This window comes from Trichosurus vulpecula, chromosome 3 (assembly GCF_011100635.1).
Source record: "Trichosurus vulpecula isolate mTriVul1 chromosome 3, mTriVul1.pri, whole genome shotgun sequence".
Taxonomy (NCBI): domain Eukaryota; kingdom Metazoa; phylum Chordata; class Mammalia; order Diprotodontia; family Phalangeridae; genus Trichosurus; species Trichosurus vulpecula.
This window is the reverse complement of record NC_050575.1, coordinates 281,842,843-281,857,567: the sequence shown is the minus strand read 5'-3', so window position 1 is coordinate 281,857,567 and position 14,725 is coordinate 281,842,843. Positions and strand designations below refer to the sequence as shown.

At 45.3% G+C, this 14,725-nt stretch overlaps 1 protein-coding gene across 7 annotated transcripts; it reads left to right on the top strand.

The window, feature by feature from the left end:
- The first annotated feature begins 4,290 nt into the window (after positions 1 to 4,290).
- Positions 4,291 to 11,318, top strand: FOXA2 (forkhead box A2). Of its 7 annotated transcripts, none has more exons than XM_036752506.1 (4): positions 5,915 to 6,411; positions 6,758 to 6,898; positions 8,041 to 8,110; positions 9,349 to 11,318. In XM_036752506.1, the coding sequence occupies exons 3-4, from the start codon at positions 8,042 to 8,044 to the stop codon at positions 10,660 to 10,662; spliced, it is 1,383 nt and encodes a 460-aa protein (XP_036608401.1). In that variant the 5' UTR covers positions 5,915 to 6,411; positions 6,758 to 6,898; position 8,041; the 3' UTR covers positions 10,663 to 11,318. The 7 variants fall into 7 exon arrangements, with proteins under 7 accessions (XP_036608405.1, XP_036608401.1, XP_036608399.1 ...); XM_036752504.1 differs by having other exon boundaries at positions 6,640 to 6,898; XM_036752505.1 differs by having other exon boundaries at positions 5,915 to 6,427; positions 6,640 to 6,898.
- Positions 11,319 to 14,725: the final 3,407 nt, after the last annotated feature.

Genomic DNA, 14,725 nt, shown 5'->3' with positions numbered 1-14,725 from the left:
AACCTTTCAGTTTTATTTCATTTTAAATTAAACCATTTCCTTGGGATTACATGTAGAACAGATCTGACAATCAACAATTCCTGCTTCCTGGCTGAAGATATTCAATATACATGGTATTCACTAGGCATCTCCTGTCAGGATAGTCTGGAATGATACCTGATTTATTTAGGAGCTTAAATAAGTAATCATTTTGAAAAACTTCTCATCTTGTAGTAAATCTATACTTTTCTACTTAAGATACATTCCTGTACTTGAAATCAGAAACTTAGAACCGCCTTGGGAATAGGTCTATTCAAATTTGTGAGTTCTATAACTATAGGAATGTAGCCTGATAGAGTGGACTGAGCACTGGATACACGGTCAGAAGACACTAATTCCAGTGTTTTGCCACTCAAGTACCAGTCCATAAATCACTTAATCCAAAAATCATTTATTAGGCACTCACTGTGTACAGGACATTGTACTAAACCCTAGGGAAAAGACACAAATGAAATGTCATATGCTTTCAAGGAGGTGACAAATTTGTTGTGAGGATAAGGAAAGGAAATAGGCATTTGTATAGTGCCTACTATATGCAAGGCACTCTGTTAAGAGCTTGAAAAATATTATCTCATTTGATCTTCACAACAACCATGAAAGGTAAGTGCTAAACTGAGACAAACAGACGTTACATGACTAGCCCAGGGTCACACAACTAATTAATATCTGAGGTCAGATTTGAATTGTCTTCCTAACTCTTGGCCCAGCACCCTCTGCACTCTACCACCTAACTGCCTAAAATGATATAGTGTTTATATTATAAATATATGTGCATATATGTACATACATGTATGTATACATATATGTATGTGTATATGTGTTTATACATATGTATGTGTGTATATAATTTTCCCAGGATTAAAGGGAATACAATTAGTAAAATCTTTTACAAAACCTCAAAGAACTATATAAAATAACTATTATTGTTGTTGTTATCATTATTACATCGTAAGTGTGAACAACATAAGGTCAAAGGGGAGATATAACATTAACAAGTAACCAGATGAGGTAGTGGTGGTGGTTAGTGTCATTTAGGAGTTGTGAGCTGTGCTTTGAGAGAAGGTTCAAAAATGTAGAGGGGAAGAAAGAGTGTTTCCCAGACCTGTTGGACCAGCTGTCCAAAGCCTAGCTGAACCTCAGTGGTAACCAATGAAATATCGTTGGTAAAGGAAGGATGAATTTACGCTCCCTATCTCACAAGATTGTTGTAAGGAACTTGATTTTGAAAGCACTATGTAAATATGAGATTATTTGGGGTTGGAAGCAGCTCAAGATTATCTAGTTCCCTGTTGAGCCTCTAGGCTAGTATCTTAAAAATAAAAAAGAGAGAAAAATCCCTCTTCTGATCATTTCCCACCACTTAACATTAGAGCAAGAAGATGCACTTCTTCTTAGCTTACTCTTAGTCTCTGTTTCTCTCCAAGATGAAGAAAAAGAATGACACTCTCTCCTGACATAAAGTCTTTTGAATGATCTAGACACATGAGACATGCCATATCCTTTTATATTCAGTTAGAATATCTGAATATCTTACTTGAGCTAGGCGATCTACTTTTTAGTCAGTCCAACGTTGAAATTTGAAGATGCTTCTGGTAAACCTCTAAGGTAATCTGCCTCTGCTATGCACTTTAGTCTCTTAATGAAAACTTACCTCCAATTCAGTGCAGAAAAAAAAATTGTTGGAGGATCTTGGTTTCAGATCGAAGTTCTGCCACTTTCTACCTGTGTGACTCTAGATAAGTCACTTAACACTTCTAGACCTTAGCTTCCTTAGGAAAATGGAGAGGTTAGACTAAATGACTTCTACCCTGGTCCCTTCTAGGATTAAATCCATCACTCTCTGGTCTTCAGTAAGTTAAGCTTAATTCAAAAAAATAATAATTAAGTACCTGATATGTGCCAAAGCAATATGGGTGCCTAGGCATTGGGGATGAAAAGGTCTTCAACAGCGGGGAGGGACAGGCTTGATGTACACAGAAAATCTTATGCTTTCCCCATTTAACTACAACAGTGCAACTAGTCTGACCAATATTCTTGGCTTCATACTGAGTAAGGTTCTACTTTATAGACATGAGATAAGGAAATATTTTTTAATTGTTTCTTTGCTAGAAAAAATACTAATTAAAGAATACTTTGTCTATTATGGGGAAAAAATGTTCAGTCATTTGAGTCCAATTCTTCATGATCCCATTTGGAGTTTTCTTGGCAAAGATATCGGAGTAGTTTGCTATCTCCTTCTCCAGCTCATTTTATAGATGACAAAGCTGAAGCAAATAGGGTCAAGTGTCTTGCCCAGAGTCACATAGCTAGTAAGAATTTGAGACCAGATTTGAACTCAGGAAGGTGAGTTTTCCTGACTCCACATCCAACACTCTATCTACTTGCCCACATAGATAATTTGTGATGCATGGATTTAATAAACACCAAAAACAGATAGAACTACTCCTGAAAATACCTACCTCTATAATGTGGTCAGACTTTTCCAAGAGCCTGCTCTACATGAATGAAATGGCTTGGTACCACAAGTGAAATCAACAGACAATTTTGATATTTGTACAGAGATCATACAACCTATTCTTGGACAAGTTAACATTTTATTATTGCTTCTCTGAGAGCCAGTCAACAATCATCTATTAAGCATCTATATGCTACATGCTGCGTTAAGTTCTGGAGAAATAAAGAATGGCAAAAAAAAGGTCTCTGCCCTCAAGGAGATTACAGTTTACTATGTCCAGTTCCTGATTTTCACATCTTCTATTTTTTGTAATTCCTTACTAGAATTGACCCACATACCCAGTCCCAGAATTGTGACCAAGACTTCATGGAGAGATGGGAATATTTCACAGATATTCCATGAATATTTGTCAGAAAATGAATGAATGATGGGCTAAGATATGAAGGAATAATATTATTCCATTGTTGTGTGGAGAAAGGTAATACACAAAAAAGTATTTGCTTTCTTTCTACTCAAAACCAAACCACATAAGTGTCCAATTGTTGTCAAATTGAATGTTTGGATTTTTTGGCAAGTTTAAAGGTCTTTTTCATGAGAATTCAATCACTGTCTTTTTTGTCTTAACATCAACTGCAAAAGTGATTTAACTATAGAATTGACTCTGCTATCTCAAAAAGATCACTCTAAAACTTCCAAGATTATATTTTCTTCACATTTATTCATGGGAGAGAGTTGAGGTCTTCTGATCATTTATTGATTGAAAGTATTGGAACAACGTTTTAAGTAATTATATCCTGGAGAAAGGCTCCAGAAGGAAAGAGATTTAAAAAAAACACTAAGATGAAGGATACAAATTTTTATTTCCAATGTAGACATAAAATGAGGTATATGTTACGTGTTTGGAACTTACGGCAAAATTAAGATTGGAAACCGAAAATATATAAAATCATAAATGTCATTAGTACCATGTTTCCTCTAAGGTACTGGACATTATAAAACATCTTGTAATTCAGTTAGAATAGGGAAGGAAAAGGTAAGGAAAGAAGAAAGGAAGGAAGAAAGGAAAGAGGGAGGGAGGGGGGAAGGAAGGAAAAGAAAGAGGAGAGAAATAAAGAGGAGGAAGAGGAGAGAAAAAGAAAAATTGTGAAAATGGAGTAAAGAAAGTGGAAAATAAAAAGAAAAGAAGCTGGTAGAGCCAGTCCGATCAGTAAATAAGGTTAAGAGTAAATTCGTCTGTTCATTGCTGGCTTCCAGAGAAATGTTTCCTGGATAGAAAGTCTATGGAGGAAGTCATGCGCTACTTCTAGACTGAGACTTTCGAGCCAGACACTGAATAAAGCTTCCGAAACCAAAACCAACGAAAAAGGGAGTTGACTACGCCGAAGGAACTGCCGGTTCCAAAAACATAGAGTATTTGGGGAAGAAACAGGGCTCAGAACTTTATTTTTTTCTCCCTTTCATTCACACGGGATATTTATTCCCTGAGCAGCATTCATTAACCAACAACCTTGTTTTCCTTTAGGAAGAGAGGATACATTTTATTACCTCCCTGCTTGCTCTGCTTGCCGGCGGTAACCCTCAAGGCTCACTGTCCCCTCTGCCAATTCCTCCACTGCGGGGGTGGGGTGGGGGTAGGGGTGAGGGCTGTAATTCCCCTGGAGACAAGAACAGGACGCCCGCCAGGGTGAGTTCTGGTTCTGGCCTGCACAGGATTCCCACAGGCTACAAAGAAGCACCAGCAAATAGCGGATATCTTAAGAGTCTACGCAAGAGATCTGATCATCTTGGGTGGGAGGAGCTGGTGCCCCCGCACCAAACCTAATCAGGGTTCCTAAACCATTCCTCAAGCCAGTGGCCGGCCAGTGGTGAGTATGAAATGCTCTGTGTCCAGGGAGAACGGACGACAGGGGGCGCTAGACCTCTATTTTTAGCGGACAAGCCTTTTTCTCAGGGGCTCCTGAAAGAGATCTGCCCTGGGGATCGAACAAGACTCCCCAAGAGCGCAGAGCTGGTGGTGGTCTGTGCCTCCATTTTTGAGTTTTCTCTCCGAGTTCTCTCCCGACTCTTTCTGTTTTCTAACTCATTGTCAACATAGGGCGGAGGGAGGGGAAGGTTCAATAAGAGTTCCCAAAGGGAGCAGATTGATTTTGATAGTGATAGGTTTTATTTGTGAAATCATTTCTTTAAAACTAGAAGTCAGTTAGAAAAGGGCTCGCAGTCAGTTTTTTTGGTAATTCTATTGTTCTTTTATAAGAGTGAATCTACTAATGTTTCAACTTTCTGAACGTAGAAGTATAGTGTAATGTATAGAGAAACTTTGACTTGGAGCCAGAAAGTTCGGAGTTCAAGTCTTGATTCTAAGTGATCCAAGCTGCATTAATTTCTCAGTACTCAGGGACAATTCTCCAATTTTAAATTACAGTGGAGTTGTAAGTCTGCATACCTGGAGGGAGTTTCCTCAGGGACAGTTCCCTAAACCAAAGAAATCACGGGATAGGAACTTATATATGAACATGCAAATACCTAATACACTTATTGAGAGCTATGCATATAGCATGTACACGTTTAACTAGGTTTTCAGCATAAGTGTATAAATACTATGTGACCTCACCGTTCTTTATCCTTAACATAGGTAGTGCCCCACTCCCTTTCGAAATTCTCTGGAGAGGCCCTGTGTTTTAAGAAACGTACAACGTGTCCCAAAAGTGTTAGTGCACCTTTAAGAACCAGTGGCTTTCAACTGCACTAAGACTTTTGGGCATGTCCTGCACAGAGCTTTTAAAAGTACGCCAAAATTCCTTATGTACATTTATTCCATTTGCTCCTCCCAACCTAATGAGATAGTAATATTGTCTCGATTTTACAGAATAGGAAGTTGAAACTCAGAGAAATTAAGTGTCTTCTCCATGGTCACACAACTAGCAAGTGTCAGTGATGAGATTTGGATCTAGCTCTGCCCTGACACCGATTTCAGCTTTATTTCCAGTAGAGCTCCTGGCTTTCACTCTTTGACCTCTAGTAAACTGAATAGTGGGAGCGTTGCTATCTGCTCCCTTTCTGTTCTCTAGCTGCCCACCCTAATGGGTCGCCTAGTGCCATGGTAATCACCGGCAGGACCCCACTTCCCCCTGGCACTCCTAGGCTTGGGAAAGCATGCCCAGTGCTAGGGCTCCAAGAGGGTCGGATAACCGCACGGCTTCAGAGGGGACCTTGGACTTTTCCGAGGCCAACGGATTGGCCCTAGCCTAGCGGCTCTCCTAGAAATATGCGCAGATGTTCAAATACACGAGGCAAACTGCTTTTGGCTTAAATATTTCCGACTGTAAACTCGTCCTGTCGCAGTGGTGTAGGTCCCAAGTTGACTGGGGTCTGTACACTGTATGCGGGAGAGCTGTTGAGGGCGTGTGGGCTGAGCTGACGGGTATTTGCCCTTCTGCTTTTGCTGACCACTTGGCTTAAGGGCTTTTCTCCGTGCGTCGTCCTCTTGTCCATCTTGCTCTCTGTTCATCCATATACACGGTCTATATTTATCAATCCCTCTTTTTGTCCACCATCTGTCTGACTCTACCTCTGTGCAACCTACTACAATCTATATCTATCGGTACTAGCCGTACACTTAGCTGTCTCCCATTTCGTCTGTCTGCTGGCGTCTATCTCTTCACCTAATATTTTAACTGCCTATCACCTATTGATCTCCATTTGTCTTCGACCCTGGCAGGGATTGCAGAAATTGGCCGCGACGACTGTAGGCGGATTTTCAGACCTTGGGCTCTGGGAGGGGTGGATGTGAAAGCGGAGGTTTATGAGGAGTCCCCACTCCCTCGACTGGACTGTGGTCTGGGCTGCAAAGAATGAGTTTCCGTGGACCGGCTGAACTGGGCTGGTTCCTGCAACTCCAGGGCTGACTGTCTGACCTGGTAAATCTAGAGAATAGTACGTAGTGCCAGGGGTCGACTGGAACAGAGAGCAAAGAAGGCGTGTGTCGGGGGGGGGGTGTTTTTCTTTCTTTCGCTCTCTTTTTAATCTCCGCTGCTTGGGAGGGAGGAGAGTACACCATAGGGAAGAACATTCCTATGGCCCTAGTCTATTTCCGTGAGATTTGTTTGCGTATTTATTTATTTCTTCCCCTTGTCGGTTTGTTTTAGTTACGAAACGCTGTGGGTACCTTGGTTGTGACTGGGTAGTAACCTTGCAACAGGCTTTTCTGAATGTCAGAGACAGTCGACGATTCTAAAGCACTGAGACTTCTGCCTCTCTACCCAGCACCAGACCTTTCCCCCTGGCCTTCCGCAGCGGCCGGGTTCCGAGGCAGAAAATGTTCCCACCATGCACCATAAGTGGCTGCTTGGGGTCTTAATTGTAATAGGGAGGTCCCTCCAAGGAGCAGCAGCAGGAGAGTTAAAGGTGTGTAAACAGTTTTTCTAAATATGACAGGGCTTTGCAAATTTACTCCTTAGTCGGGTTGTTTTGACAGGGAATGATCGCTCAGAGCAAAGAAACCCGGAATAAATAAATCCAGGGTTTATAAGCAGCTTCTGAGAGAAGCCCGGGAGCCAGTCTCTGCGGCTGGCAAGCGCAAGCCAGCCGTGCCAAGTAGCCTAGAGAAGCATGACCGTGGGACTGCTGCCCAAGAGCCAGACACCAGCTCCTGGGGGCCCTGGCCCACCCTTTCCCGCTACTTTCCCCCCTTATTCACAGCCAACCAGCTTACAAGGGGGGAGGGAGAGGAATGCGCAGTCAAAATCTTTCTCTCTCTCTCTCTCTCTCTCTCTCTCTCTCTCTCTCTCTCTCTCTCTCTCTCTCTCTCCACCCCCCCCCCTTCTTTCCCTTTCCTGCCTCTAGGATAATATCCTTGTAGTTGGAATGGAGTGGTGGCTATTCAGGCGGTCCCGCTTTCGCGAAGGGGCAGGTGTAGGGTAGGGGGGCAGAAGCTCTCAGCCTCACGCCTAGGTGTGAGCTGATTATTCAAATAGGCTGCCGGGGACCTGGGGATTGGAGGCCAGCCCCAGCGCGCTGTGCTATATCACCAGGCACTAACGTCACTGCAGCACTCGTCCTCCTCCTCCTCTTTCTACACCTCCTCTTAGTCCTCCTCCTCCTCCTGGTCGTCCTCCCCCTCTTCATGTGGAGGGTTTTCCGTCGCCTTAGGGCATCTTTTCACTGCTAGCCACTGCTACCCACCCAGGCAGCAGCAGAAAGAGCCGGGAGAACAGCAGCAGCAGCCTCAATACCTACAGCAGCACACTCTCCCCCCCCCCCCCACCTCCGCCTTCCCCCTCCCCCTCTTCCTCCTCCTCCTCTTCCTCCTCTCCCTCCTTCACCCTCCCTCCTAGCCCACCCCTCCCACCCCCTTCAAACCACCACCTCCGGCAGAGGGAGAAAGAGGGAGTTAACCAGAGAGAGAGAGAGTGTGTGTGAGGGAGAGGGAGGGGAGGGTGGCTTGCCTGTTTTTTTTTTTTTAAGGGGTGGGGTGGGGGGGGGGTGGTTGATTGCTCGTCGTTTGTTGTGGCTGTTAAATTTTAAACTGCCATGCACTCTGCTTCCAGTATGCTGGGAGCTGTGAAAATGGAAGGGCACGAGCACTCAGACTGGAGCAGCTACTATGGAGAACCCGAGGTAAGAACTTGTCTCCTCTCTCACACTCTTTTCTTTCTTTTTTTTTCTTTCTTTTTTTGATTCAGCGGAGTGGTGGTAGTTGCTGGTGGTTGGTGACGGCGGTAGTTTCTGTCCCCAACTTCGGCGGCTGCCGCCACCACTACTACCCCCACCCCCAGCACCGCCTCCCCCACCCCCAACTTCTCTCTACAGCCTCCTTTTCCTCCCTCCTTAGGCTAAAATGGGTCTCTTTTTTATACGACACTGTGTTAGCCTTGAGATAATATTAACTTTGTGATCAAATATTGACTTGTGGCGCCTCCAAATCCTCTTCCGTGGCTGAGCCACACTATCCTAACAAAGTTGTGTTTGGCAGAGATCGGTTGGGGAGGGGGTGGGAGGGCGAATAAGGGGAGGGGAGGGGAAGGTGGGTAGTAGGAAGAGAAGAGGACTGAAAGAAGGATAGAAAAAGAAGAAAAAGAACGTTTTTTAAGATTTCTAACTAGAGGAAGAGTTCGCGTTATTCTCCTTACCCGGATTAAGTGCAATTTGATTGTTTTCAGATTTGAATTATCTAGCTGCAGCCCCTGGGAAAAGGGTGGGAGGGAGATGGAAGACTTTTGACTGCTTTTAAACCAGGTAACCCCAAGTCAGTGTTCTTTGCCCCAGCTGAGCGGCGTTTTGCACGCTTCCGTTGCTGGGTGGCGAAAGGGGATTTTTTTCCGGACTCCACTCGGAAGCCGGGTTTCTAGATACGCGATTCAATGAGTTTGGGGCGGCTTTAAGAAGGAAAAAAATGTTAAAAGATATTTGAGTGGGAAATACAGATAATCTCTCTGCTAAATTTGGGGTGAGTAGCCAGACCGATCCGAAGTGTAAAAAGCCTCTGGCCACTGCTCGCAGCTCCCACGCCTCCCTCCATACACCACCTCCGGGCGATCAAGGGACGCTTTGTGGGATGAAGTTGTTTGAGAGTCAAGTTGGGAGGTGGCTGCCCTAGGTAGTCGCCTAGAATTCTTCCTGGGCAGGAGGAGAGGAAAGGGAAGAGAACGAACGGAACGTAGGAAGCTTACTGCCTAGTTGGCACTTTCCTTGGAGACTTGGGCGGGGGGGGCCTTCCAGTGCTTTGGGGGAGAACATCGCCTGTGTGGTCCATCTCTATGTTAATACTCTGTCCCCTTCCCCCATTTTTTTTCATTCCTCTCTTCCCTGTTCTCTTTATCTCCCTCCCTTCCTGCTTTCCCCTGGTGTCTCCACAGGGCTACTCCTCGGTGAGCAATATGAATGCGGGCCTGGGCATGAACGGCATGAACACTTACATGAGTATGTCGGCTGCCATGGGCAGCAGCTCGGCCAACATGAGTGCCAGCTCCATGAATATGTCTTCTTACGTGGGAACTGGAATGAGTCCCTCCCTGGCAGGCATGTCTCCAGGGGCTGGGGCTATGGCAGGGATGGGGGGCACAGCCGCCCCAGGGGTTACAGGTATGGCTCCCCACCTGAGCCCCAGCATGAGTCCACTGGGGGGACAGGCCCCCGGGAGCATGAACAGCCTGGCTCCATATGCCAACATGAACTCTATGAGTCCCATGTATGGGCAGGCCAGCCTCAACCGATCCAGGGACCCCAAGACTTACCGTCGGAGTTACACACATGCCAAGCCCCCCTATTCCTACATCTCCCTCATCACTATGGCCATTCAGCAGAGTCCCAACAAGATGCTGACACTTAGTGAGATCTACCAGTGGATCATGGACTTGTTCCCCTTCTACCGACAGAACCAGCAGCGCTGGCAGAATTCCATCCGCCACTCTCTCTCCTTCAATGACTGTTTTCTCAAGGTGCCCCGCTCACCAGACAAGCCCGGCAAGGGCTCCTTCTGGACCTTGCACCCAGATTCGGGTAACATGTTTGAGAATGGTTGCTACCTGCGGCGTCAGAAGCGATTCAAGTGCGAGAAACAGTTGGCACTGAAGGAGGGAGGGGGAGGTCCAGGGGGTGGAGGCAAGAAACCAGGTGGAGGAAGTGGTGGAGCTGGAGGGCAGCAAGCAACACTTGGGGAGGGCAGTGGGGGTTTGCCCCTCACTAGCGGCTCTGACAGTTCTGCCGGCACAGAGTCCCCTCACTCAAGCGCCTCCCCCTGCCAAGAGCACAAGCGAGGTGGTTTGGGGGAGCTGAAGGGCACCCCAGCAGCCCTGAGTCCTCCTGAGCCTGCCCCATCCCCAGTCCAGCAGGCACATCTGCTGGGTCCACCCCACCACCCAGGCCTGCCCCCTGAGGCACACTTGAAGCCGGAACACCACTACGCCTTTAATCACCCCTTCTCCATTAACAATCTCATGTCATCTGAGCAACAGCATCACCACAGCCATCATCACCATCACCACCACCACAAAATGGACCTTAAGGCCTATGAACAGGTGATGCACTACTCTGGCTACAGCTCCCCCATGCCTGGCAGTCTGGCCATGGGTCCCATTACGAACAAAGGGGGCTTAGAATCCTCGCCCCTGACTGGAGACACAACTTACTACCAAGGGGTATATTCTCGGCCCATTATGAACTCTTCCTAAGAGCTGGTGCTTGGGGGTGGGCGAGAAGACCTCTGCAGAGATGCGAAAAGAAGAAAAGGGAAGGCTATGGACTTTTCAGTTGTTTTCTGAGAGGAGGGTGGAGTTGGGGAATCCAGGCTATGTGTCCATATCTGCAGAGGACACCAGTTCCTGTCCCGTAGCTTTTGACTCCCTGGCTCCCCGTTGTTCTGTAAGGAAGAAAAGGAAAATGTTTTTCAAGTCTCCAGTTTTCCACTACTGTTTAGACACCCCCGCTTCTTCCAGTATCATTTGAATTTTGATTTTGGCTGTTGTTGTTGTTGCAGGGAAGTCCTATCTTTTTTTTTCTTTGTGAGAGAGTGATGATAAAAAAAAAAAAAACCTCTGATTTTGGTGTAAAAACTTGTAGTTTTAACTGAAAACCAAAAGATTGTGCCTGTTGTTTTGTTTAAAAAAATAGAGGGAAAAGAGGAAAATAGAAATAATGAGGGTCTGTTGTTGTAATTGACCCACCCCTCATTCATGTTCCTGGGAGAGTGAAATACAGTACTTGGCTCTGATTAATTTATGGTTCCTGTATGCTTTATTTATGGCTTATAAATGTGTATTCTGGTGGTGAAGAGCCAGATTTTTCATAAATCTCTATTAAAGTGTTATTGCCAGTTTTCCCCACTGAATCTTTTCTTCAGATTTTATTCTCCCTCTCCACTATATTAAATAAAATTAAAAAAAATTGGCATCCACAGATAAGTTTTTAAAATACTGGAAAATAGATGAGGGGCACCTTTTTAAGCCTTCATTTCTATGGTATCTATGCCAATGCTCAGATGGACACAGCACCCTGGCAGGCAAAAATACAACAAAAAAGACAACCACATCTATAGAATATTTGCCAGGAAATTGTTGGTGTGTGTGTGTGTGTGTGTGTGTGTGGTGTGGTGTGTGTGTGTTTAACGGGCCTAAGGCTATTTAAACATACAGAAGCCACTAAGCACTAAATTGTGTGAACCTTTAAAACATGCTTAGATGGAAGGTTTGTTTATTTTTTTTTACTCATCTCAGGACAGAAAAAGAAAATGCTGGAAAGTTTTAGACTATCTTATTTCCCAGTCCATTTATCACAAAGTTGGCTAAGCATATGTAGAGTTTTTAAGGTATGATTGGAAAGTGGACTCCTCTACTCTTCCCTCTCCTGGTCTCACTATCCAAAGGGGTCCTTTTGTTGGGAATGAAACTAGTCAGATCTACCGAACGTCCACCCAGGTAAAAAAAAAATCCAAGGACCTTTGTAAAACCCTGACTCTCAGTCTTACTGGCGCCAGGAGGAAATTTCGAAGCTTTCTCTACACACATCTCTCCCTCCCTCCTATCCCTCCTACCCCACCTCCCCAATTCTCTATCACAACCTTGGAAAGGATTGCCTAGTCTGAGAGGGGAGAGGTGACTGATACAAATCCTGTTTGCAATCCCTCAAACAATTAGCCTTGAGAAACCCCAGCACTGATTACAGCCAGTTTGATTGGAGTACAACGAATTGATGATTTTGGTTTTTAAAGAAATTTTAAGGAATATTGAATAAAATCCACCAATTATTAGTAGAGTGGTAGGGAAGGTATGGGAGAGTGGGGAGGAGGTATTTGCCTACAAGCAACCTAAAAGATTCAAATAATCCTACACTCTCTGGATTTCATTTTGAACTCACCAGCCATCCCTGAGTGTGGTGGTGTGTGTGAGGATATGAGGAGAAGGGGTACAGGAATTGACAAATTCCAATGACCAGAGTTTGGCTTTTTCTGCCTACCGTGGAGGGCATCAGGTGCCTGGAATGGGCTTTAGAGTCTCAAGAGAGAGTGGACTGGCTAGCAAAGACGGAGGAGAGTAGAAGGGTATTCTTCATTCCTGGTTCCAGAAGTCCAAATGGATCACAATGAACAAATCCTTACAAATCCGCTCTGCTCCCTCCAGACACAATCACCCCTAGAAAACAAGAACTGATTATATTCTGAGCTGCGAAATGAGAGGAAACTACACCCAGAAGGCTTTTAGCTGCCACCAAGCTCATTTCTGCTAACTTTGGGCTCCTGTAGGGAGAACTAGTCCTAAGAGGCATAATGGTTCTCTTCCAGAACTCCAAATTCCCTTGCTTTTAAACTTGGAAATGAAAAAAAAAGGGTAGGTGTTTCTGTGTTTCTCTACTGATACCCATACACCAGGGCTACCATTCTGGTACTAACCCAGCTCAGACCACAGCTTAGAGCCGGCTTTTTTTTTTTTTTTTCAGATCTCAGATGCTTGCCCCTGTAACAGACAGGATAGTCAGCAAAAAAAAAGAGTGAGTAAAAAAGTTTTGCGTGATAATAATCACAAGCATTAATCTAATGATGAATACAGGAACAGAGGCAGCATTTGGAGTAATGAAGCGCTGGACTTGGAGTCAAGAAGAGGAATTCAAATACACTCTTGTCACTTGCTAGTTGTGTGACCCTGGACAAGTCATTTAACTTTTGGGGGGGAGAGGGCTCACTTCTTTCATCTAGAATAAGGGAGTAAAAAGACCTCTCCCTTCCCTGCTGTTGTGAGACTCAAATGAGATGACATTAAGCACTATGTGTCTTCGGTTATTAGCATTTGATCTCCTGAGTCAGTTTTAATTGGAAAGAAGCCAAAGACTTATAACTTTACTTTCTTAGACTAGTCAAAGGTAGGCCTTAGGTCAGTTTCCGAAACGCTGTGCATCTCAGTTCCTAAGCCCAATTAAGTGTCTACCTCTGCTGCCAGAAAAAGAGAAGGCTCCGGGCCTGCGCTCAAACCACTTCTTACATTCCCACGCGTTTACGGGGAGTCCTAGCTCCGCTGTCCCCCAAACCACCTTTAAATCCCTTCTTAACATGCTACATTGTCCTACCGAACAAGGAAGAAAAAAATGTAAAAAGGAGGCTCTAGCCAGAAATCTGTCCTGTCTCTATATGGCAAGGACACACACGTTGTGAGCCAAAGCATAAAATGTGTTTCATTATCACATAAAAGGCTCCCGTGGCGAAGCAGCAGAGAGGCAGGGAATGGGGCTGATTTGGAAACAATGGGGCCTGAATGCGATGCTCTAACCTGCTATGTTCCATATCACAGGCCCATTGTTGGCCGGCCGTTTTAAACTACTTAGTGTTCTCCCCTCCACTGATCCCAGCAGATAAGATATAGTTCGACCCTAATACATAAAAAGGATGTCATTGGGGATGGCTGCCATAGAAGTTGAGCTCTTTCTGTCCCTGTTGTCTCCTTATTCTCATCCCCCCCCCCCCCGCCCACCTCCCTAAACATCCACACACCCACATACCCATCTCCCCTTCCGTCTCTTCTCTTAGCCAGGATGGAATCTAAAAATCTCACAGATCCAGAGACTTCAGAAAAATAATTTCAGCGCCCCTCCCCGCCAAAAAATACTCCATGTATTGTTTGGGGTTGGGTTTTTTCCCCCTCGAAGTGCTTTCTGCCTCTGCCGGTTTAAGCAACCGTGATCTGTGAATAAACAAAGTCAGTAAACAACGAAAAAAAAAATCTAGATCCGAATTCCAGGAGGGTAAACTTTGCAGCCACGTCACACGTCAGCAAATTTGCACAGATATTATATTGCCTCCCCCCCTTTTTATTTTTTTTTCGGAGCCCATTGTACTTAACTGAATTTTATAACGCTGATCGATATCTTGGTAAAATATTCATTTTTAAACTAGCGGGCAGTGAAATCTTTGCTTTGTGTGCTAAAGTCAACAGTCGCACAGTTCGGGCTCCAATAAATGCGCCGATGCTGCGGCTTGGAGCAGTCAGGGCGTCTCCCAACGCAAGACAGTCCTCGCCGGGCCGTGGGCTGCGGAGGGCCCCGCATCAGGTAGGGATCGCGCCCACCTGCAGGGCCAGCTGAGAGCTCCGACGCGTGGCGCCCCTATTCGGAGTTGCGTGGCCCCCATAGCCTCTCCTCCTTTGCCTACTCGGAGGGCCTCGCCTCTAGGGAGAGGTGAGGGCCTTGAGGAGCTGGGACTTGTTGGGAGGGTGGGTGTAGGGAGCCCAAGGCTGAGAAGCCCCTTGAATT

Bases quoted from the DNA above. Each gene is read 5' to 3' on its own strand.
- FOXA2 (XM_036752503.1), top strand. From the start codon at position 8,024: ATGCACTCTGCTTCCAGTATGCTGGGAGCTGTGAAAATGGAAGGGCAC. The intron at 8,111-9,348 runs GTAAGAACTTGT...GTGTCTCCACAG, and splicing joins GCTACTATGGAGAACCCGAG to GGCTACTCCTCGGTGAGCAA.